Source organism: Gobius niger (genome assembly GCF_951799975.1).
Source record: "Gobius niger genome assembly, chromosome: 2".
NCBI lineage: Eukaryota > Metazoa > Chordata > Actinopteri > Gobiiformes > Gobiidae > Gobius > Gobius niger.
This window is the reverse complement of record NC_136853.1, coordinates 13,719,144-13,744,024: the sequence shown is the minus strand read 5'-3', so window position 1 is coordinate 13,744,024 and position 24,881 is coordinate 13,719,144. Positions and strand designations below refer to the sequence as shown.

The 24,881-nt window shown below is 40.7% G+C and overlaps 1 protein-coding gene across 2 annotated transcripts in view; it reads left to right on the top strand.

The window, feature by feature from the left end:
- Nucleotides 1-24,881, top strand: part of plppr1 (phospholipid phosphatase related 1) — a 70,552-nt gene that overhangs the window by 27,708 nt on the left and 17,963 nt on the right. For both annotated transcript variants that reach the window (XM_079582633.1, XM_079582632.1), the window contains exon 3: nt 12,489-12,677. In XM_079582633.1, the coding sequence (XP_079438759.1) occupies nt 12,489-12,677 (189 nt within the window). The remainder of the gene's footprint in view (nt 1-12,488; nt 12,678-24,881) is intronic.

Genomic DNA, 24,881 nt, shown 5'->3' with positions numbered 1-24,881 from the left:
ATCTATTAGGGCTGGGACAAAATATCGGATCGGACTTGGATCGCAATACTTTGTGCTGCAATACCAAGTATCGATACTTTATCACGTATCGCAATACTTTCAATACTTGTGTTTGGAGGCATTTTTTAACATACACTCCTTTTTTTCAGTAACAGTTACAGCACTTTTTTTTTACATTTCGTGTTATTGTATTTTTCAATCACTTCAGTTAATGTCAAATGGCATTTGGTTTATAAACTATATCTATCTATCTATCTATCTATCTATCTATCTATCTATCTATCTATCTATCTATCTATCTATCTATCTATCTATCTATCTATCTATCTATCTATCTATCTATCTATCTATCTATCTATCTATCTATCAGCATCTCCTAACTCCTCCATAGTAAAACGTTTGCTGTTTCTCAACACTCTGCGAGACTACACTGGAAAAAGCCATTCATAGATCGGGCTGCGTGGTGTTATACTTATATACCTTCATCAGGCCCAAAGCGCTTTACAGTAACTACTGAGCCATTCACTCTCTCATTCATTCACCAATGTACGCGGACACTGGAGGCAAGGAGGGTGAAGTGTCTTGCCCAAGGACACAACGACAGAGCACATCTTCAGGAGTACTTCTTCAGGAGCTGGGATACTAGACTAAGTATTGTAGTTTTATTGAGTACAAGGCAAGTTGGTGTCTGTTGGTGCTACTTACCAGATGTTGTTGCAGCAATGTGAGAAAAATGCATTCTCAGAAAATGGTCCTTGAAGTTTCCCACAATGTCCCGTTAATACATATCTCTGGAGAAACAAGAAAGCAGTGCATTAATTCAAGATTGAAAGTAGATTGTTCTTTAAGTAAGACAGAAGATTTGTTTATCAATCACACATTGATCAGTAGTTTTAACTAAGAAGACAGCATGAATCCAGGCTTTTTCATGATGAGCTTATCTTGGTTTTGATGAAACATTTTACACACATGTTAATGTGTTTTGCGACTTGGACAGATCAAAAGGCTGTGTGGTCACATGACTCTGGGCACGATGGGAGCATCTGGGTCAGCGCCGCACAGCCAGAGGGCAGCTTACTTATGCACAGTTGTATGTATTTAGTCATATCAGTGTGCGCTGCTTTCACATCTGTTCTCAGATCTTGATCATTTGCAACTGGATTTTGCAAAGAAAGTAAATTGTGTGATGCCTCAAATCTTTGATAGCATACCGTGACCTCAGTTTGTTAAGATTTGTGTGTTTTATCATTTAAATTAGCCCAACTTGCCTGTACAGGTGTAAAACAAACACTACAACTCTGCACAGTATATTCATTTCCTTGTTTATTCTTGAGAAAAGCCAGCCACACCGTATAGTGAACATAAAGCCGAATATATGCAGGGCTACAGGCACACATATTAGGTTGGTTGTGTTAGAGAATTATCAATAGTGTTCGAGAGGATAGATGAAAAATAGGCTGCAGTTCCCATGATACAGACGGCATCTCGTCATAGAAGGGGGCGTGGCTTCGCCGAGGGGGAAAATAGAATCTTTAGAGAAACACAATTTTCCCTCTTTTTAGTCATTTTCTGGTGGAATGTGAACTTATTTATCACACATAAATAAAGTCAAATGTAAATCGGGCCCATATGGATATTTTCTCACAGCAGATTGTTCAGTAGAAGTGAAAAAACAGCAGTTATAGCAAGCGCTAGCTAACCGTTAGCATTAGCCCGATGCTAACATGTAGCATGAAGTTAGCATTCTCCGTTATTCATGTATTTATGGGCTTTTAAACCACTTTGCTCCTCTCCATGTCTTTGTATCATTATTTAGTAGAAACTATATTCATAATTCAGCATTTGTTACAGTATTTTTTGAATAATTAGACAAAGTTTAGATTTTTTCAAAATTTTCAAAAATGACCATATTTGCCGTCTGTATCTATATGACTGTACAGCCTGACCCAGTATGATAAATAGCGATTTAATGTTATCCTCTAACAGGTTCCACCATTTGTTTCGGTGCACCAGAACATAATTCTTGAGCACCAAAAGTGAGATTCATCTTCCATATTAACACATTTTAAATAGATTTTAAGAGACAGTTACATTTATGTTTTAATGTAGTGTGTTTAAGAACGGAGTGCAGAATGAGAACATTCTGTTGATATTGGGGACATTACTGTTACTGTGAGATGGTAAGTTACAGATAAAGTTAAATTCATGAAACAGCTGCATTTAAAAAAAAAATGACGGAGAGTGAGATATCTGTGCTTTGAAGAATCGTTCCATCTTCTGGATGCAGAGTGATCATTTTCAATGGCGGATTTAGACAGCGCTTTGCTTAGTTTTCTTTTTAACTTTATCATTTGAATCTGCAGCGATAGATCCTTTATCTGAGTAAATCAAGCGTGCCTGGATAATGGTTACTCATATAGAGCAAATTTACTTACGGTATCACTATTTGCAGTGTAAATTATGATGAAAATTCTGTTCAAGCCATGAAACTAAAGTCTGGACACTCGTTCTAAGTGCTTTGTCGCATAAGTCGCACTTTGAAGCCCTGCTATGTGACTTTTTGCCTAAATTAGCTACATCGCTGGGATGTGTGTAAACCTCCATAATGTTAACCACTGCTATGCCAAAAAACGTCTCTGTTATCTCAATTTTTGCATCTCCTTTTTCACAAAAAATATAGGGTGAACAGTGGTTTTCCTTTATTGTCGTGCATTGGCGAATTCCTTCAAAAGAATCAATTAAAAACGGCGATTGCTTCAAGGTGAGAAAGACGAATAAGAACCGGCAATGCGTTCTGGAAAAGACGCCGACTCATGAAACATTTTTAAAATCTAGTCAAGAAAGACATGTTTAATATTAATGTGCGGATTGGAAGGAGAGCAGAGAGTTATGACAGGGGGAAACGAGGAAGGAAACGGAGATGAGTGGTTCGGCGGTGAATAATAGACGGAGGAAGAGGAAGGTTGCAGAAAAGATGAGAAATTAATTAAAGCCGATCGACGGGGGTGAGAAGAGAAGAATGAGGAGAATGAGGAGAATGGAGAGTGCTGTATGTTCTCCACCGGGACCTTATGTAACACTGAGCTCCAGGCTGCAATTAATAAGTATACTGTAACTAGGACTACACAGGCGTGCTATTGTCAGATAAGACGGGTTTTCTAGAGGAGCGTTTCAAAGAGGTCCCTCCTTAGTATGAGCAAGACAAGGGGTAGTGCAGCACATGATTTATTTCTTCTTAATTTCAGAATTCAGAATAATGTGCATGTGGGGTTCAAGGGGATTTAGCTCCTATTTCTGAGGATACAAACACCCAGACTCAATCTCTGCTGACACAGAAGAGAGCACAGTGGTTTGTGAAAGGCTAAAAATAATAGCTGCTTAAGTTATTTGCGTGACTTGCTGTATTCAAGAAGCAATATGGCCAATGCAATTGCACGATGGAGTCCGACGATGAGGGGAACTGTACAAATGTATAAAGATGCATCTCCAGGATTGTCTTATATACGAAGTCAGTTAAGCAAAATATGTTCCTTTTATTGTTTCATTTTCTCGTCGCAACATAAGGGGATGATGTATGAGTTGCAGCAAATTGTCAGAAACGTTAAAACCTTCCCAAGAACTCTATAGTCTGGAATGGAGCGAGATCTAAATTGTGTGTATCCAATGAGCGGTCTCTCTGGCTTTCTGTGCCCCCTAAAAGATGGAAATGATAATGTATTGAAAGAGTAGTTGCAGAGGGTGGGGGCTTAGGCACGAGAAGTTGGACCAGGAGTGTATAAGATAGGGGGCAAAGATGGAAGTGTATGTCCTACCCCAAATTTTTCAGATGACAAAATGTATCTTCATTCAGGTTGCGGATGGCCCTGGACACAAACCTTTCTTTAGCTGTGAAGTGCCACCCATGGTTGTAATCTGGAGCACATGGGACATTTGGGTAACACAACCCATGAAAAAATATGTCTATTGTGCTCGAGGTAGAAAGAGAGTTGGTTATATAATGTACTCCCATTCTTACTGTATAACGGCGTCATAAAACTGACTTTGAAGAGTTCTGCCGCCAACTAACTGCTCTCTCTCTCTGGAGTGTGTGCCTCCGCTTCTGACAGCCTTTTAAAACGGAACTACACAATGTTTTGGGGACAAATATCCTCCAAATGTAGCTGAATGTCAAAAGAAGAAAGAGGAGTTTTAAATCTTGATACATCTGCCTTTTACTGCATACAGCTTATAATAATGGTGTACAAAGTGTATCAAAGGTGTTTTGGCCGTCATATAGATGTGCCAGCTTTGATGAAAAATAAATTGTGGAAAATGACTACATAACTAATGCGCAAACGTACCGTACCTAGTGTTAACTACACATGGGCTGTAATCTAGAATGAGACGCTATGCACGCCTTTATTACTCTTTGTACATGTTACACCTCACACTTTAATGTGTAATTAATTACCTGTACATACGTGTGTTAATACTTTCTTGTTACCTGTACCTTGCTAAGGAAGACTCCGCACACCCGGGAGGCGACAGGTGCGTATAGAAGGCGAGGCAATTGATGCAAAAGTGAACAAAAGCTCCCGCACCCCGTCTCACTCATTAATGCATTTATTGCTGCCTGAAAGGCCCTGTCTCCCATGGTGGGCAGAGGTGTTGACTGCATGCTGTGGAGTCCTCCTGTGGTGATGTGGGGGTTCAGTTTTGTGGAGGCATTGGTTATATTTTGTACCTTTTGTGGAGTTGGATATGTATCTAGTGGCCAATGATAGTAAAAATCAGACCTGAATGTCCTGAAATCAACAGGCTGTATTTTTATCTTACATATTAGCATGTTGAGAGAATCAGAATAAATCCAACTGCTTCTGTGATTATTTACCTGACCAATAAGAGAGGGGATTGTGTGAACAGTGGACAGCATGTGTCTGTGTTTGACACATGCATGAAACAGAAAAAGCACTGATCGTCACAGGGTTTAGATCATGATTAAATTTTACATATTGACCACACAGAGAACAGAAAGACAGACGTTGGAGCAAAAAGCAACAAATGGATTGTCATAATAATGAAAGAGACTGCAATTTACTATGTACAAAGGCTGGCCTATTTACAACATAGCTGCAGGAGAGGCCAGAGAGAAGGATTTGCATGGTTCTGTTGTGTGTCGTATGGCCGGAGTCTCGGATGAGCAAGCATTGCATCTGCTGTATACGTAGACAGGCTGATGCGTAACAAATCAAAATATAGCCGCTGTGACAGATTTTCAGCATCAGATTTATCATAGTGTTTTTTTATTTTATTAATTTTTTTAGAAGATCTGCCGATGTTTTGACGATAAAAACTACCTTGAATAGCTTGTCACACTAAATGAGAAAAACAAAACAAGACTAAAATATTGGTGCTTTATACTTCAGGTGCTTTGTTTTCTACGAATGCATTCAAAATCGAAATGGGCGGAGCTTCACAGCCAGATGGTCCCGGGTTCTCTGTGTGGAGTTTGTTTTGCCCGTTTCAGCGTAGGTTTCCTCTGGGTGCTCCAGGTTCCCCTACCGCTAAAAACATGTACAATAGACCGGGAAGTAGAGCTCCCAAATTTTTGCTGTGATAGTGCTAACCTTTAACAAACGGAGGTGGCTGTTTCAAGACATCAGGAAAGCCTTCGATACATAGCCACCGACTCGACTGCTGTTTTTATGTGTTTTTGTATTTACTGTTGTCTACGATGATTCTTGTTTTTATCCTGGAAAGCGTTCTGGGCACCTTCTGGTTGTTGTTGGGCGCTATACAAATAATATTTGATTGATTGATTGATTGATTGATTGATTGAAAAAGTTATACAATATTTTAAATGATAAAATACGCACCCCCAACCTCGCCATAAAACACACTTTTCCAGTGAATACGATAGTGCTTTTCCTTTGTTGTAAGGGCACTGTGAAATACGGCAGTGTATGTAAAATTCTAGCTGTGGCAGAGTGCTGCTCTAAAATAGCCTGCTAAAGAGCTCAACTGCAGCTGCCAAAGAAGACAGATAATAGCACGCTGCAGTGACTTTGTATAGGCTTTTTCCTGACAGGCGTCTTGTCACACTGTCCTTCACAGCAGCGAGGCAGCGAGGGGCTAGAGGCATCGCGGCTATAATAGAGCATTAACTTATGCCTTACCCAGAATAAGACACGCTTGTCCAGTCGGAGGAGTGTGACACAAGAACCAGCTTAAAGTTCCTAGAATAGCAGGACGCCATTCTCAAAATATGTACGTAAAAGTACTGTTAGGATGAAAAAAAGTGCAAATGTTTTAACATGCACTATAGTAAAGTTGTGATAAAAAATCTAAATACCCTGATATGGCTATTTTTCAGAGAATATGAATGATAACACTCATAGTTAGTGGTTGTGTAAAGCCAGTTATGGTCAAACAACTGAGTTTACAAGACAAAATAAACAACCAACATGGCCCTGATCAAATGTTTACATACTCAATTTTTCTGCTGGTAAAGCGGCCCATTCTTCTTTGCAAAAAGCCTCCAGTTCCTGTACGCTTTATGCCAAAAAAAAAAAAAAAAAAGCCTACAGGAACTGGACAGCCCAAATTCCTGGGCTGTCTTGCATGAACTGCACGTTTGAGATCATCTCCTCAGAGTGGCTCAATGATATTGAGATCAGGAGACTGAGATGGTCACTCCAGAACCTACACTTTGTTCTGCTGGAGGCAATGAAAGGTCGGCATGACCTTGTGCTTTGGATCGTTGTCATGTTGGAACGTGCACATTTTCATCAAGTTTCCTATGCCTTTGTAACTCACACATCCCCAAAACATGAGTGATCCACCTCCGTGTTTCACTGTAGGAATGGTGCACCGTTCATCACAGGCCTGGTTGACTCCTCCAAATGTAACGTTTATGGTTATGGCCAAAACGTTCCATTTTGGTTTCATCATTCCAAATGACATAGTTTCTGAAATGTTAAGGCTTGTCACTGTGCTGTTTGGCATATTGTAATTGGAGACTTTGTGGCATTTGAGAAGTAATTACTTTCTTCTGACGACTTTGCCATGCAGTCCATTTTTCATCAAGAGCCACGTGCATCTTGAATCAGATTCCCCCCCCCCTAGGGAGTCCTGTTTTTCAGCTGGTTCTTTGTGGGGTTTCTGTTCATCCACAATTTTCCTGCCAGTTGTTGGTCGAACTGACCTTGATTTGGTTTCAATAAAATCCTGCATTTTCCACTTAGTTTGAACACTGCAGATTAATACTCTCAGTGCCTTGGACAGTTCAACCACCTTTTCTTTGACAGTTCTATTGCTTTCCTCATGACTCAGAAACCAGAAGCGTCAGTGCAGCACTGGATGAAAGATGCCAAGGTCTGTCAGGAGCCCAAAAACTCACTGACCTTTTATACACACACAATCATTACAAACACAGATCACAGGTGAGGATGCTTACCTTTAGCAGCCATTCAAACCAGTTTGTGCATTTTAGGCCAGGATCACCAGGGTATGTGACCAGAGTTTTGGTAGTTTCTTTTTTTTATAATTTTTATCATGATTTAAAAAGAGAAAACTCAGTTGTTTGACGATAGATAAAGATGGCATCTCTGGAATCGCCCATATATGGTCATGTTTGAAAACAGTTAAGGAGGAAAACAATTTGGAGAAAAATCTAAATCCCAATGATGCTCTGACTGGGGACCTGGACGTGGGTGATTGGGAAGGAGTCCTACCTTGTGTTGCAGCGCGTGGTCGCAGAGGCAACAACTCTGGAGTTCGGAGAGGCCATGGAGGAGGACTATCGGTCGGCCTCGAAGAGATTCTGGCAAACCGTCCGGCGCCTTCACTAACTCTGTTTACAGTGCGGGTGGGGGGGCTGCAGACCTCGACTGGGGATGTCTGGGGATGTCTGGAAGGAGTACTTCGAGGATCTCCTCAATCCCACCATCACGTCTTCCGATGAGGAAGCAGAAGCTGGGGACTCGGAGGGGGGCTCGCCCATCACCGGGGCTGAAGTCACCGAGGTGGTGAGAAAGCTCCTCGGTGGCAGGGCTCCGGTGGTGGATGAGATTCTTCCTGAGTACCTTAAGTCTCTGGATGTTGTAGGACCGTCTTGGCTGACACGTCTCTGCAACATCGCGTGCTTTGGCCACATTGTATTGTAGACCTGACCAACTACAGCAACCCCAGATCAGACGGCAAACTACAGAACACACATAGTCTTCATGGAGGGTTAGTCTGTATTAAAATTACTAATCTGGTGCTTTAGACCTCTTCTTAAATGCATATGATTATTGTATTAGTTTAGCAGCTCATAATATTTCATTTATCTCTTGAAAATGCATCTCACTCTTGACAAAACCTTGACAAATGTTTTTTTTTTCCTTCCACTGAATTGGCCTCCTTTAGCTGACAATCACAGACTCACTAATAGATAGATGCCTGCAATAACGGACAGATCGGGTTGGAGAAGATTGGAGTTAGATTGAGCTGAACAAGTTGAAATTGCCTCTTTGGTGGCCCGTTTGTGGTAATTTGCGACGTTTTCACTGCGCTCATGATGTGGCGTGGCTTGTTGCGCGTTTACGTTCTTCTGTGAGTAATGTCTATGAGCTCCACAAGGACCTGGGCTGAGTGAGAGAGAAAATAGTGTGGCAGCTTAATAGATATTTCCCGTGAAAACAGGTTATGGCAGAGATGAAAGGGCCCCATCTTTCTCACGGGCAGTCAGATTGATCCATACCAATCCTATAATTTGGAGCTGGAGAACGTTTTAAAAGGGGCAACGGTATACAGCTAGAAGGATGATGGAGCGGCTTTTTCAAATGCAAATAAGCTTAAGTTCAGGAAGAAAGAATGTTTGAGGGAGTGCATGTGTTGGAGGCCTTTTCTTGTAAACATGTCATCTGAAGCTATGTTGAGGATTATGCAGCATTTTCAAAGCAGAGGACTTTGCATATTTTAACGTAGATTTTCGGATTCTACTTTATCCAATTAGCCTGCTGGATATATAGTGTTTTAGGGACAAATGGACTGAAACTGGAATGAAAAGTAAACCCAGTTTAAAATGTTCATTTGACCTTTGACATTCATGGAAACTTCAGTGTGGTTTGTAGTTTTTCTGTCAGATTCTGTAAAAAGAAAATGCTTGAACTAATCATGTGTAGGTTTGCATCACCATGTAGAGATTGGGCAAGACTGACAAACTATTTCCTTATGCAAATCTAAATGGAGATTGTCCATCATCGAAGTCCCAACGTTTGTTTCTCTTTTATGATCACATGGTATAAATACCACAGCATGATGCTGCAAAAATTGCTTGGAATTGCCTAAAATATTAATAAATAGTCCATATTCAGTGAGTTGGCATGGGAACTGTTATAACCAGCACACAAACACACACACCTAGAGCCATCTGTCTGTGGTCCGGATGTGCCAACAGTCCTCCCTCTTTAATTCCTCAGTCTTTCTGTTTCTGTCTCTCTTTGCCCTGCGGCCATATTGTTCCTCCTTCTCTCTCTGCAACGCTTTTTTTTTGGGGGGGGGGGATGCTACACCCAACGTCGATTAGTAACAGGCTAGAGGTGTATTAAGCACAGTGAACAATGGAGGCAGAAACATGATTTGCAAATAACTTTTATTGCTGTATCACAAATGTATTACACAGTAAGAAAAGAGGAGTTCTTGCCGAACCTAGAAGGTCCAGATTGTCACTGGTGTGTCCAGAAGTGCTATGAGTGTAAATGGATCATTGTTGGCCTTGCAACTTACTTTAAGCTCCTGCTACAGTCAGCGGCGAATCTAATTAGACAAATGCAATTCAGTTCTGGCTCACAAAAAGTTAATATCTATAGCCACAGTGGCCAGTGAGCAAAAGTCTTCAAGGTTCTTATCTAGTTTACAACGGGCTAGTTTATCTTTGTGTTCAAGATTCTCAGGCGACATCATTGCCCTTGTATCTATAAAACAGGGATACCAGCCGCTAGATAGTGTTATCGTGGCGTGTCAAGGGTGCTTTCTCATTATACTTTTGGCCTTGCTGAGCTTTCGGGCAGCTAGAGCGTATCCAATTTTTTACATTCAGCTCAAAGAACAAGTTCCAATTAAGACGGCTAACAAACTAATTTGTCCATTACAACATTGTGTCTATATCATGCTAATTACTTAGAGAATGCACGGCAGTATTTATTTTTACCAGAACGTTTTCACATGGCAGAACATAAGAACTTAATTAAAGCCAATGATCATATTATGTTTGTCTTCCAGCAGCAATGTGAGAGTCCCTTGTAGGGAAAGGCAGTGGGACGGGGGCATCTTGTGTGTGAAAGAGGTACTGCATGCACAAAGAAGGGTCTCACTTCATATCACAGAAACAGCATGATAAATGGATGGAAATAACATGGTAGCAAATGAATGTGTTGTTATTACAGGTTTGTGACCATATGATGAGATCTCTGAAGTAACGCTGAGCTGGTCTTGATTATTTACTCTTATATAGACGCCCTCTGGAAATAACAGGGAGCCGGGGCGAGAGTTGTGAGACAAGGTTCAACTGTATTATTGTTCCAATTCAGGAAATTTGTATGCAGCAGGTGTCCACACATGACACAGTAAAACAACAATCGTATGTAAACAAAGATCATACCGCCACAGCCATATGTATTAGTGCGGCTCTGAACTGCTGAGACTGTGGCCTGAGGTGCAGTTTCCCTGCTGAGCAACAGAAGAGCATTTAACTTTGTAGCAGCCTCAGGAATAAAAGAATTCCCAGCTGGATGAGTTCCCATCCAGGGCATTCTCAGCCTGTGTCTAGAGAGCGAAGTTAAACTCTTTCAAGACAGTGTTCATTTTGATAACATATTTTATTTTAGTCTTTTGACTAAAATGTAATTTAATTTTAGTCGAGATTTAGTCGACTAAAATTGCATGTCAATTTAGTCGACTAAATTTAAGACTAATTTAGTCGACTTTGCATTTATAATATTCATTATAATCATATTTAATCAAGGTCCTCGACTTCATGGAGCTGCTCCACATGAACAAAGCACAAACCTGTTCATTTGGCAGTGAATTTAAATGATCTGAAAGCTCTTTCAGACGGTCAATAGAAGTTTGGATGATTTTAGTCTCTCCTTTTTTCATTTTTATTTAGTCTTATTTTAGTCGACTAAAATATCTGGACATTTTAGTCATAGTTTTAGTCTCATGAGAAACTTTTAATTTAGTTTTAGTCCAATTTTAGTCGTCAAAAATAACACTTTGACTGAAATTAAGACTAAATATTTTTGTCAACGAAATTAACACTGCTTCAAGACACTCTATTATCTGTTGGGCTTCTTCTTCTTAAAGAGGAGAGTCTTTGCTGCACGTTTTTGCAGATAGCATTAGTGTTATTGTGCTTCAAAATCCTTGTCAATAATAGTCAACAATCCAGTTTCCCCTGGATTGCAGCGTCACTGCCACTAGGGGGCGACTTGTGAGTCAAGACAGTGGAGGGCAGCACTACAAACCATCAGACAAAAACAAAATATTGTGTATCTGTGCGTAATTGACCTTTTAGTGACCCCAGTATAGCACCTTTAATGATATAATTATGTATATATGAATAAGACTAATTTACTGGTTAATGTATTCCGTCTAGAAACATGTTTATTTAAATGTTAAATGCAAATGAAATGATGCGACAGACACTAGAGGGCCAGTTTGGGCCATTTTCAGTGAGTGAAGCGAGGATCCGCTATTTTTCATTTTGCTTTGTTGTTTTGTGCAATTTTGTGCAGTATCGGTATATTGTTATCATTATCGTGGGCCATGCATCGCAAATCATATTGAATCATGAGCTACCCAGCGCAACCCCAAGGCAACTGTGGCTACATGGTTTACCACCTCTGAGTCTGGAGTGAATCCCTTGTGAAACCCTTTGGGCGCAATGCAAATAAGACCTTCATCACCCCTCACTTATGTGGTCAGGAGTATCCAATTGATGAAGCAACCTATGAAGCCAACAGAAAGGCCCACGTAATTCAGAATCAGGTCTCCACGCTGTGAGGTGCTCGCCGCTCAGCCACCGTGTTGTTTCTCATCTAACCACTTCACATCATCAGACTTAAAACAAATTCTATTCCCAGCAGAGAGACGGATCCAGCGCCACTGGCTTTGCAACGCCCCCATGACTCAAAATACTGCAAAAATCACATTACCAGGCCGCTGTGACGCTAGCATGCTCTATTCATTATCGGTGACTAAAGATCCTGCTATACCATATAAAAAAACCCTCACCGCCTGCAGCTGCTTCCAAAGAGAGCCGGGAAAAGAGGCCAAAGACAAAAGATGCAGGAGAGAGAGAGAGTGGCGAAGGCATTTCCTGATTTATGTTGCTGTTTTTGCACCATACCATGTTCCAAAAGACGTCACAGCAAAACAGACCGGGGGTTGACTCAGTGTTCTTAAAGCATTTGAATTGAACAGAGCCGTAACCCGGACTGACTGCCATCATGTTCTTCTTCCAGCTGGTGATTATGTCCGGCACGGTGTTGCTGGCCTACTACATGGAGTGCACGGACCTGTTCAGCGTGCACGTGCAGGGCTTCTTCTGCAATGACGCGGAGCTGATGAAGCCGTACCCCGGGAGAGAAGAGGCCAGCTTCATCCCACCGCTCATCCTCTACTGTGTGGTGGCAGGGGCGCCCACTGCTGTCGTGAGTATGAATAGGAGTTATGCCAATATGTGCTTGTTCAGTTCTGGAAATTAATATTGGACATGGAAGATGACTGTACAGTGTGTCTTTATCAAGTGTTTAAAAGTTTGACCAAAAGTGCATGTACGAGTGGTTTATAAAAGAAACTACAACTTAAACACAATATAAACATCGGATTTACAAGTGTTCGTGTTTGTGTCCCCGGCATCATGGCCAGGACACGCTTGGAAAATTGATTTTTTTTGTTATATCAATTAGTTTTAATTGGATAAATAACAAAATAAAATAAAATGTAGTCATGATTCATCATCGACTGGAGGCCTGCACTTTCGTCAATTAGGGCTTGATTCATGACAGATGCCAGGATTTTACTTGTGCGAGACAGTATTTTTTCTTTATAGCAAACTGGTGTCATTCATAGGATCTGGCGACTGTGTGGTGGTCAGTCTGATCAAAAGTATATTTGTTATCAGTGAAATTAACATTTTTACCTCATATCTGTAGCACTAAGTTGTTTACAAGCCTGGAACAGTAAGTGTCAGTACTTTCAATACTTTTGAAATGTTTAATGGACTGGCTACTCTACCAGATATTTGTAATACTTCTCTGTTTATGGGCTGCTAGTTGTTTTAGCGCATTTTTATCTTGCATTTTTGGTCTTCATTTTCACTTTGTTGTGTTAATGCAGTTTTCAATCTTAACACTTCAGTGAATGTGGCCGTACCGCATTTGCTCTCTCCAAACTCGTCAGACCTGGGAAGCTAAGCAGGGAAGGGCCTGGTCGGTACTTGGATGGGAGACCGTTTTTGTAACACCAAGAAGCTTGGACGAATGTAGTGAGTGAGTGGTTGGTGGTGGTCGAAGGGCCGATGGTGCAGACTGGTTGCCTCGCTTCCATCAGTCTACCCTAGGGCAGCTGTGGCTGCAATATTAGCTAGCTTGCTACCACCAAGTATGGAGTGAATGAAAAGTGCAATGTAAAGCGTCTTTAAGTGTCCACAAAAGTGCGAAATACCATTACATTATTAGTATTATTATTATTAATGTCAGATGGCTTTTGTTTTATATCTTTTGGACTCATAACTTCTACAGTATCATATACGGAAGCGTCCTGGTCTAACTTGCGTGTCTGTTAAAATTTTTGCTGGTATCTCGTTATTTCAAGATAATTTCATGTTTGTACAATACACAGATCACATTATTTCATGAAATGAAATTATCACGTTATTTCATAATACCAATTTATTAAAATATCAGGTTATTTCATGAAACAACATGACTGGTTTGTTGGTGTGCGCCTGCCGAGCGGGCGGGATCATTTAATACAGACAATTTCTCTTTTCGTTGTGGACTTCTTTCTACTTTTTATGTTCAATCAACAATGACAAACTGTAGGATGACCAAGTATCAAACCAAGTATCTCTTCCAAAACTTGTGGTCGCTGTTTATTTGTTATTGGGCCAGAAGATGGCGCCGCATCACGTTCTGACTGCTGCCCGCACCAGTTGTGATTGTTGTGGGGCAGACACCGTGTGTCCACTTCAGGTCCAGTAATGGTTATACTGCCTGATTACTGACGCTCCATTTACTGCGTATGGATCGCTACTGGGCCAGATAAGACCAGTCGGGTCGCCAGTCAGCCAGCTGCGCCACAAGAATGACTCAGACATGATTCCTACTTGGGTTGGTATGGTATCATGAAATAATCTTTTTTTTTTTTTTGTATATTTCATAATAAATTGGTATCATTAAATAATCATATCATAAAATACTGGAACTTGATCTGTAGATTGTACAGACATGAAATGATAAAGAACGTGATATCAGAGAAAAAATAACACATATGCAAGTGAGACCAGGACCCTTACGTAATCATAAAACTTACTGTATGGTAATACATAATGTATAAAGCAGATCCTAAGTATTGTAATATGCATTGTATTGTGACTAATGTGTATCATCCCAGCCCTGATATTTACCTAAGAAACAAAAGTTGAATAGTGGCAATTAATTAACTTACTGCTACAAGCACCACATGACCACTACCTTACCCCTATGTTACTGTACAACGTACAAAATCCAAAATCAGTCCCTGGCATAGTCACAGTAAATACTGTGTGTCAACCAGTGTTGTCCCCTCTGACAAAGTGTGTTGGCACATACAGTAGTACCTGTTACTCCACTCTGTGTAACTGGCAAGCTTATGTATTGGCAGATATAAAGCGATTACAGCGCCGCGGGAAATGGGAAACTGAGGAGACATTTTGCCTGAAAATTGTGTTTGTCTGCTGTATTGTCTGATAAGCTGCAAAACATCCTATTCTACAAAATAAGCTGAAAATGCATCCACCCTCTCAAACAAACTGCCTTTTGCAACTGAAGAATCATACTTTACAAGAAAAGAAGTCATGATCCTCATTAGTCAGTCAATAAGACCTTAAGGACCTTTAGGATCTGGACAGTTCTTAAATGCTCTGCTGTCACTATTGTGTTCACTTGATTTCAAGTGTTCCTTTAAGGAGGATTTTTTAGGACCGGAGATACATGTGTCATCTGCATTTGACCCACGATTAAAAAATGCGACAGTCATGTTTCAGTCATGCATGAAGTTTGATACTATTGTAAGAAATGTGTCACCTGCATGTGATCCATCCTTCCTGTTTTACATAGCAGCAACAGCCTCCTGTACATTCTGCATATAATATGGATAAATCAGATCAACACGTCATATATGCTGTCAGGAAGTTGGCATACTCCAACACACGTATACTTGCTTTGAATACTAAATAGCTTGGCTTTCCTTGAGTGCTTAAAACAAAGCAGTTGAATCATATCTTATGGTAAAGCAAATAGGGCTTTTTATTTAATTATTTTTCAGGAGCATAAGCATTATTTGCTCCCCTTTATTCATAAGCACTCTGAACCATCTCCTTTAACTGCTGATGAGGCTGAAGAAAACATGAGCGTGATATTGAGACCAGGATACAAGGGGTCGGGCAAATGGGATGGTGAGCCAAGAGGATCATTTCTATGTCACCCCGGTGTATTTGAGGAAAAAAAGAACACTCCAAAAAGACTTTAAAAACTGTCAACCTGTCGCCGCCGATTTCTGAGATTTCCTAATTGCGGTTCAGCTGCTCATTTTGCAAGTCTACCTTACATAATGCCATGACCCATCTGCTGCTGTAGGACTTATCTGCTGTCACTATTGTGTTCACTTGATTTCAAGTGTGGACGGCTCTTTCTTGAGGTTAGGTTCATGTTTTTAAATTATGCACTGAATATCGTGAACATAAATACTTAATTACTTGAAATGGTTTTCTCCACATTATGTATACTTGTACTGTAAACGCTACATGGTGTTAGTGTGTGTGAGTTCATATTCATTCACTTTGCTCTGTTGATGTCATACACTGCCCTTGTGTACTATGACTAACATTTCTGATTCATTTTGGATTGCCCCTTGAGATGCACCATCTCATTTTCAAGGGAGTCCTTTTAATCATTCATTGAAAAGAATAAGAAGAGCCAAACAAGCACAGAACATGCCAATACACAAAAACACATGCCAAAAGAAAGACAGTGTGCTCCCCCTAAGACCCACTACATCCCCAGATTAACAAATTACACAGTTACATGGACAAGAATACGAAATGACATAGTGTTAAATTACATAATGAAGTCTCATAAGCTGTTTACATGACATCACAGCATTCTATAAAGCCTATGATTAAATACACTACAGAGAGAAAAGAAGAAGCCTCTGTCGAACACATGTGCGCTGTGTCTTTAAATGTGAGAATAGTGCCAGTTTAGATAAATGAAAAGATGTGTGATATTGGGAGGTTATTCCAGTCGGCGGGTGCTTTGTAACAAAATGCCCTTCGCCCTGTTTCCCAGTGAATTCTTGGTGTGGTAAAAAAAAAAAAGGATGTTGCAAGTGTCTTATGGGATAGGCTGAGGTGTGTCTGACATAATTAATAGATTTGAAAATAAAAATATACAAGTGATACAGTCTTCTTCTGTTTGGTGGCAGCCAGTCCATTTGTGTGCAATGATGTGTCATAAATGGACACCTTAGAACAAATCTACATATGGAATTAAATTAAATATAATCTACAGTATGCACTCACTGGAACATTAACAATGTCCTTTGATACGTGTACATCCTTTACAAAACAACTGAAAAACCACTGACTTATAAGGTTATAATGAAAGAGATGTTTATCCAAAATCTTCATCAGCCTTTATCAGAAAGCATAAACTGATTTACACATTAGACCAGACAATCTAAAATACTTATTTCTCATAAAAATAGTTATATTTGCAGCAAAAGTAAAAAAAAAAATCATATTTGAAAATTCTCCTTTCACTGCCAAGTATTGCTATACTTGCTCTGGACCAGACATTCATCATATGACATCACACAACAATGCATTATCCCGAAGTAATCCAAAAAGTACCTGTTTGAAGCAAATACTCCAAAAATCCCTTTTTAAAAAAAAATTGTAGTTACATGTTCATCCACCAGGTGTCACTCTTGTTCCACGCCTTCCCACAGACCACACCATATGTCTGTGGACTCTTGGGGTCAGTTCATTATTGATGCTCGTCCAACATTGTGGAGGAACCTCCTGAAGCATGCCGCCCTGCGTGTTTGATATCAGTCCATTTCTTTACGTAAGACATGCCGTCATGGTGTCTCCTATAAAGCATTCAGGTGCCTGTTGTCTGCTGAAGGTGACGCTGGTCCGAATCGCTGTGACAGTCAGGCAGGGCACACATGAGCTGCATGTCGATGGCATGTCCCCAGAACAAGAGGCAAACACCTGAGGAATGCATGAAAAGAAAGCATGGACTTTGCAGGCGAAGAGCGCGTGAAGTGAGACTTCAGTGGGGGTGCAGTATTATTAAAGATATCCTAGTCTTCAGTTAATAAACACTATTAAAATAAGTGCTTGCATCCTTGAAAGCAGCTTCCCGCACCGTGGCTTTTTGTTGAAATGATATTTGGCCAATAAAAATAAAATATTCTCTCTATACTGTACAGCACGGTGGCTCGAAGGTCAGCGTTTCGATTCCCATCTGGACGGGGCCTTCCTGTGTGGAGTTTGCATGTTCTCCCCGTGTCTGCGTAGGTTGGTGGTAAAAACATGTGCAATAGGTGAATCCTCCAGTCAGGTGTGTCTGACCACCAGCCTGGCTCCACATCATAGAGATATTTCCTTTGTAGTGACCTAGTATGAGTGGTCAGCATGGCGCCTTTATTTTCCATCACGGGGGTCTCTACAGCGCTCCAGAATCAATTATTTAGTTGTTTTTCTGGCGTGAGGGTCCGTCCGCAGTGAAAACCAACCAAACAGTTGGTCCTGGAGCCTCGTAGAGACCACTGAAATGGAACCTCTGTGATGGAAGGTAAAGGCGCCGTGCTGATCACTCATACAGCCGCTGAGTCACTACAAGGTCAAATAGTCACAAATATCAACTTTTATTTTCCACATAAAAAGTTGCATAATGCAGCTTTAAAGAAATAGGCCACTGCTTTTCCACACTGAGATATGTCCTTACCTGAGCTTAGACGAGTTAGACGTACCTGTCTATGGCTACAGGAATATACTGGGAGAGGCCAAATGCTAACAACATCTTTGGTCGTCGTGCTTGAAAGAGCGCACGCACAAAGACAGGTTCGCATCGTCTAAGCTCAGGTAAGAACATATCTCAGTATGGATTAAAGGTGGCCTGTTCCTTTAAGGAGGATTTTTTAGGACCGGAGATACATGTGTCACCTGCATTTGACCCACGATTAAAAAATGCGACAGTCATGTTTCAGTCATGCATGAAGTTTGATACTATTGTAGGAAATGTGTCACCTGCATGTGATCCATCCTTCCTGTTTTACATAGCAGCAACAGCCTCCTGTACATCCTGCATATAATATGGATAAATCAGATCAACACGTCATATATGCTGTCAGGAAGTTGGCATAGTCCAACACACGTATACTTGCTTTGAATACTAAATAGCTTGGCTCTCCTCGAGTGCCTAAAACAAAGCAGTTGAATCATATCTTACGGTAAAGCAAATAGGGCTTTTTATTTAATTATTTTTCAGGAGCATAAGCATTATTTGCACCCCTTTATTCATAAGCACTCTGAATCATCTCCTTTAACTGCTGATGAGGCTGAAGAAAACATGAGCGTGATGTTGAGACCAGGATACAAGGGGTCAGGCAAATGGGATGGTGAGCCAAGAGGATAATTTCTATGTCACCCCGGTGTATTTGAGGAAAAAAAGAACACTCCAAAAAAGACTTTAAAAACTGTCAACCTGTCGCCGCCGATTTCTGAGATTTCCTAATTGCGGTTCAGCTGCTCATTTTACAAGTCTACCTTACATAATGCCATGACCCATCTGCTGCTGTAGGACTTATCACACTCACTCCGCTCTTTCAATGGATATTTCTTATTAAGACTTCAAGAGCTACTTCATCAGGGCAGTAATTGGAAGAAGTGGCTGGCGGCGCGGCAGGCATCATCTATTTATTTGTAACGGAACATTGCCGGCCTTTATGCGTCCTGACCGGGGCTTTTATTAGCTTTGAACTCTAAGCATCCAGCATTGTTAAAGTTATAGGCCATTTTACTGCGGGCATAAAACACAGAGTTGTTTGTGTTTCATTTTGGGAGAAAGTTTTCCACCTCTTTTGAATATTTCTGCTTTATTTTGCCCAAGAATTTACATTAAAGGGGCTAGATGCAAGTTGGCCATTTTATACTCACTACTGCCACCTCAGGTCATACGTGTAACTGCACCTTCTATTAAGCTCGTGCACGACGGCACTTCGGACCAATGGCCGCTGGCTGCTCTGCTTTTTGACAGCGACACTAGGGGACGCCCTTGCCCATTGCTGTAGTACCTCCATATGGCCGCTAGTTCCCCATTGGAAAGCATTGGACTTTAGGCATGTTAAAAACAACTTTGAAGCCTGGTCCCAATTGTTTTGGAACTACCTAGAGCTAGATATTCCTCCTGTGATAACGCTGGGTTAGTTACAATTAAAGAGACCAGGGTGGTTTTTGTAAGAAAAAATGTAATTAATGAGGGCCGGACTGTTAGCATTGGAGCAGCGCAAGCTACACGTCACGCAAGGGCCGAGACGACAGTGAAGATCCTGTCTATGCTTCGGACCCGAAGTAAGAATTTTGTGAGTGACAGTGCAGGATTTTAGAGGCAGGTCTGGGCTCATTCTACACATTAGGACATTGTTGGAACATGTAAGGGGATGAAAATATATATACTTTTAACATTTTTAACTCTGTATAGTCCCTTTAAGGCAAGACACAACAGGTAAAATATGAAAAGAAATGTAGAGATATCCACCAGAAACCTGAACATGACTGACTGATAGATGTATTAATGTACTTCAAGTTTTGTTTCATTTCATATTTAATTTGTAGGTGCTTGTGCGCCCAACATGTTGTCACTTTGGAGCCCGATAATATCTATGGAGTAAAGTGGATTCAGGGTCATTATGAAAACACCTTTTTTGTCCTGCAGGATCTGCCCTTTAAAAATGAATAACATTTGTAAAAAATTGTTGTTCTCGAACAGTTTGGGGTGCAAACAGCAAAACAATGCAAGGCATAAAGGCAAGGCGATAAATTACTTAGTGTCTTCTGCGATTGGCAGAGAAAAAAGATTCCAGCGTTACTTCCAGCTGAGTGAGGGGTGACGGAGAATATGTTTGCAGTTTGGACACACTGTTCTGCACTGATTACGGCACACATAAATATAAAATGTGGGTTGCTGGTGCCGACTGGAGTGTGCTCATTAAACTGTTTGCCAAGTTGCACAGCTGCGGTTGATGTAAGATTTAGGGAGCCATCCAAGCTTATGTTAGTTACCCCTGCCATGGGGTTATAGGCCTATTGCCTTTTGATACACAAACAATGTGGTATGGTTTATCGTCGCTATAAGGCAGGGGTCTTCCTGTTTTTACAAATTCTAAATGGCATAGAGCTACTTACACTTTGAGGAAGTACTTTGAAGTAACTATGTGAATGTTATAGTAAAACCTTGACAGTTGGTTGTAGTAGCAGTAGTAGTAGTTGCCAAGATGATTGTATTTCAGCACAAAGGATATGAATTTAGTTGGCTCTTAATATTTTACTTCATTGACTTAAATCTTTGCAGATACAGAAGCACAGAAGCAATTTGTTTGACCAAAAGAAAATAACACACATTTTAAATGTGAGTTTCTTCTCCTTCACCTCATGTGCGAGCAATAGAAAACCTTGAGGGAGTTGCTAGAGCAGGGGTAGGCAACGTCAAATCTGGCCCTTCAGCACAGAAACTCTGGCCCTCAAGATGATTTTGTGAAACTCTTCTTATTATGCAAATAAGAGATCAAATTCCTTTTACAGTACTCTAAAAATGCAAGAAATAGTGTCAGTTTTTTAAAAATGCCCAGGGAGAATATCCCACTTGGTCCTACAGTATGTAACGTTAAACAGTGATTCTCAACTGGTGGGTCGGGACCCAAAAGTGGGTCGCGGAACCTTTTTCAGTGGGTTGTGAGTCTATAGGGAACTTTTTTTCAATATTTTACATCTAAAACTGCATGGAATTTCAGTTTTTAAAGGCATATCAACTGCTTGTACGATATATGACAAATAAAGTTTTTTTTTTGGTTATTTGGGCCTGCCATCCGGCGGTAGCGTTGGGCCGCAACGTGGGAACCACTGATGTAAAACTTTGGCATTTGCAGAAACAAGTTATTTACTTCACAATGTCGAGGTTTGGCCCTTGGTGTTTTGGCAATGAGGAAACTCAGCCCGCCTCGACGCAAACTTGCCTGCCCCTGCTGTAGAGGGTGCAGTAGGTCCATGTCCCGACTGAAGTGTTCCTAAATGAAGCAAACTTGTCGCATTATGGAGAAAGTATTTGGAAAACATTGGGGTGTTTAATGTATTGTGTGTTGTTCATCTGTACGCTAGTACAAAAATGTCTCTGCCCTTTGGAGACACACACGTTGATTACGTTTATACTACAGATAGTATCAGCCAATCAGAATTAACAATGGCATGCCTGGATGATGTCCAATTAGCATTATAGGCTTTAATTTACGGTCCACATAGCCGGAGGCGAGCTAACAGTGGAGGTTAGACAGGACATATTCATATTGTATGGTCTATGAAGCCGCTCATTCATCACAGTTACAGATTTATGGACTGCACGCTGGCTGTGTTTTGTTGCTCTTTTAACAAACTGGTTCTAGCTAAGGGACAGTGAGCTTCCAAGTTGCCAAAACTTTGGGTCAAGACGGTCAGATTTGCCAAGTGAAAATAAGACATTTTCAACAGATGCAGTAGTATTTTTTATTATCTAGTTTATCTAACTCGTCTACGTACTATCAATGCAACCAAAACAATAGATACATCAACGACAAGTGTATAGAATGAGAATTGAGGTGAACAATGCCTTTTTCCTGGTTCCATTTCTGCTCCCATCTCTGATCATTGTTGTTCACTCATCAATTAATCATGGCAAGACAACAGTGCCATAAACAACCGCTTCGACCTTTGCACCTCGGACCGAATGTCAGGCATTACATTCAACATACCCCCCTCCGTATTCAAAATGGCCCCCGATCTCGGTGAATCTTCATCACACCTGCCCGTTATATGACAATGAGGCTGGATAACGGAGTGACAAACACTCTGCCTGAATAATGTGGGCAGTGATTTTGTCATTTTAATGTCCTCTTTAATGCCACAGGTGAAATATGGGATGGCCTTTGAAGGGTAATGAGTTGTGAGAGTCTATAAAAGGGTGGATCTGATGGACCAGTGGCCAATGTTATCCACACGGGGACCAGCCAACTGCGCGGGTCGGCTCAAGTGTTCCTTAGACGTACAGCTCTCAATATTTTATGCGTGTTTTGACCTTTTCTATAATATACACAATGCAGATGTTCTCATTTGGGAACCGCTAAGTCAATTACAACTCATGCATGCAAACGGAATAGTTGTTTGTTTCTTAGTGACAGTGTTGTTTGAGCTGGGAGGATTTCCGAGAGAGAGAGAAGCGTGCATCTTGAGTTTAGGTTATTATTCATCAAGGGATAAATAGATGGTTCATTTTTGGATTTGGAAGTTGCAGAAGCTTGCATAAATCATTTGAGTCCAATGCAAATCGCTATGCGCGGTAGACGAGATTACTCCGTGCGCTCGCTGAATCAGTTACACTTTTTCTTTGAGGCGGGCTGAAAGAGAGCACACATGGCTCCTGCAGCGCTAACTTTTCATTTCAGTGATTAATTATGCGCCTTTGTTGCAATATAAACAATCAAATGCAATGTTTATCTGGGCATTTCCAACAGGATTTCGAACAGAAGTGAATAATCTCGGGCACCCCTGTTCGCCGCCCTCGTTGAATCTTGGCCACCGTCTGCTTTGCCAAAATGCTTAGCGCAAAAATATTTCACAAAGCCGGCAAAAGTATTTTCCTGGCACAAATTTGCTGGCGAGAATTGGGTAAAGGCCACAGGCGAGGACGGAGTAACCAGCGTGAGTTGCTCTTTATAACAAATAAATAGAACTCTGGTTGTGCCAGGCCAGTAAAATTACTCTAGCTCTTGTTTTGTCTTCAATTTTCACATTTTCTGTTTTTTTCAATACCACATTTCAAAAGAACCTCAGTAAACCAAAGTCCTTCCCAGTAATGGAAAATGAATTAGCGCTGTCAATCGATTATTTTTTTTAATCACGCTTAATCGTGGTTTATTTTTCTCTAGTAATTCTATACATTTTTAATACTTGGTGCTGGCCGACATTAAACACTCAAATGTAAAGCATTTACTCACATTTCATGAACCAAATCTTGACAGTTTCATAATTCTGTGAGAAAAGCCTCACAGCTTATGACGGGGATCAATCCAGCCCTTTCGCTCGCCCAAGGCTCGATAAGTCACATTTAGATACATTTTCTTGCGCTGAACATTTTGATCTGCAAACTTTTAGGTAAATAAAGTAGAGTTTAAGCCTGTTTGATGCATTAGTAGCTCTCTTTCTCTTTTGTTACGTAAAAGGACCTCATCGTCAGACCTCAGAAGCTAAGCAGGGAAGGTCTGGTCGGTACTTGGATGGGAGACTTTTTAGTAATACCAGGAAGCCTGTGTGAATGTAGTGTGGTTGGTGGTGGTCGGAGGGGCCGATGGCGCAGACTGGCAGCCTCGCTTCCCTCAGTCTACCCCAGGGCAGCTGCGGCTACAATAGTAGCTAACCACCACTGAGTATGGAGTGAATGAATAATGCAATGTGTTTCGTCTTTGAGTGTCCAGAAAAGTGCTATAACCAATGCATTATTAGATCACTGACATACAATAGTTAATGCAAGTGCTTTGTCTTTCAGGTCATGTGTGAACTCAGATACAGGAGTGTTTTTTGTCCAAACATATGACGCGATCGATTGATTATTTTTCCGATTGATCTGGAGTTAAAGCTTTAACTTTGACAGCCCTATGTTAAATACAAAGAAAAAACAGGCAATAAGACACAAACAATTCAATGCTGTACTGTTCCAGGACATGATTTATCAGCAATGCCAAAATGCCATTGATACAAATAAATAAATACAGGAAAATTTAATTCAATTACATCAAATTCATAATAATACATAATTATTGTATTTTAAGTGACAGTGTTTGTCTATTATAATTTCGCTCTCTCTTAGTTTCTTCTCAGTGTGTAGCAAGTACGAGAGTCTTTAATCCCAAACCCATTTTAGAGGCAGCCTGCCTCACTACAGGCATCTGGCAGAACATTTCAATTTGAATGTCCAGCAGCACTTTTCCATTAGAAGTGATGTAATATGCAGACCTTAAGATAGGATGCATCAAGACAAATGCTTTAACACAATCTGAGGCAAAGTCTCTCAGATAAAAATAATATAACAGCTTTTATGGTCTCCACTTCTGCTTAAATGGCTCCACAGTCCCTAAGTTGTTAGAAACATTGCCAGACAGAAAGATTTGGAAATGTGTGTCCCATGGGTGGGCGTCTTCCGGGCATTCCTACTGGTTTAAGGCTCCATCAAGCCTTAAACCAGTAGAGTAGATGCTGTATGGCTCATATTTGGCTCCTTTTTTTTTCTTTTTTCTTTTTGTTATCTCCATGCCAACCTCACATTTCCATTTGTTTTACA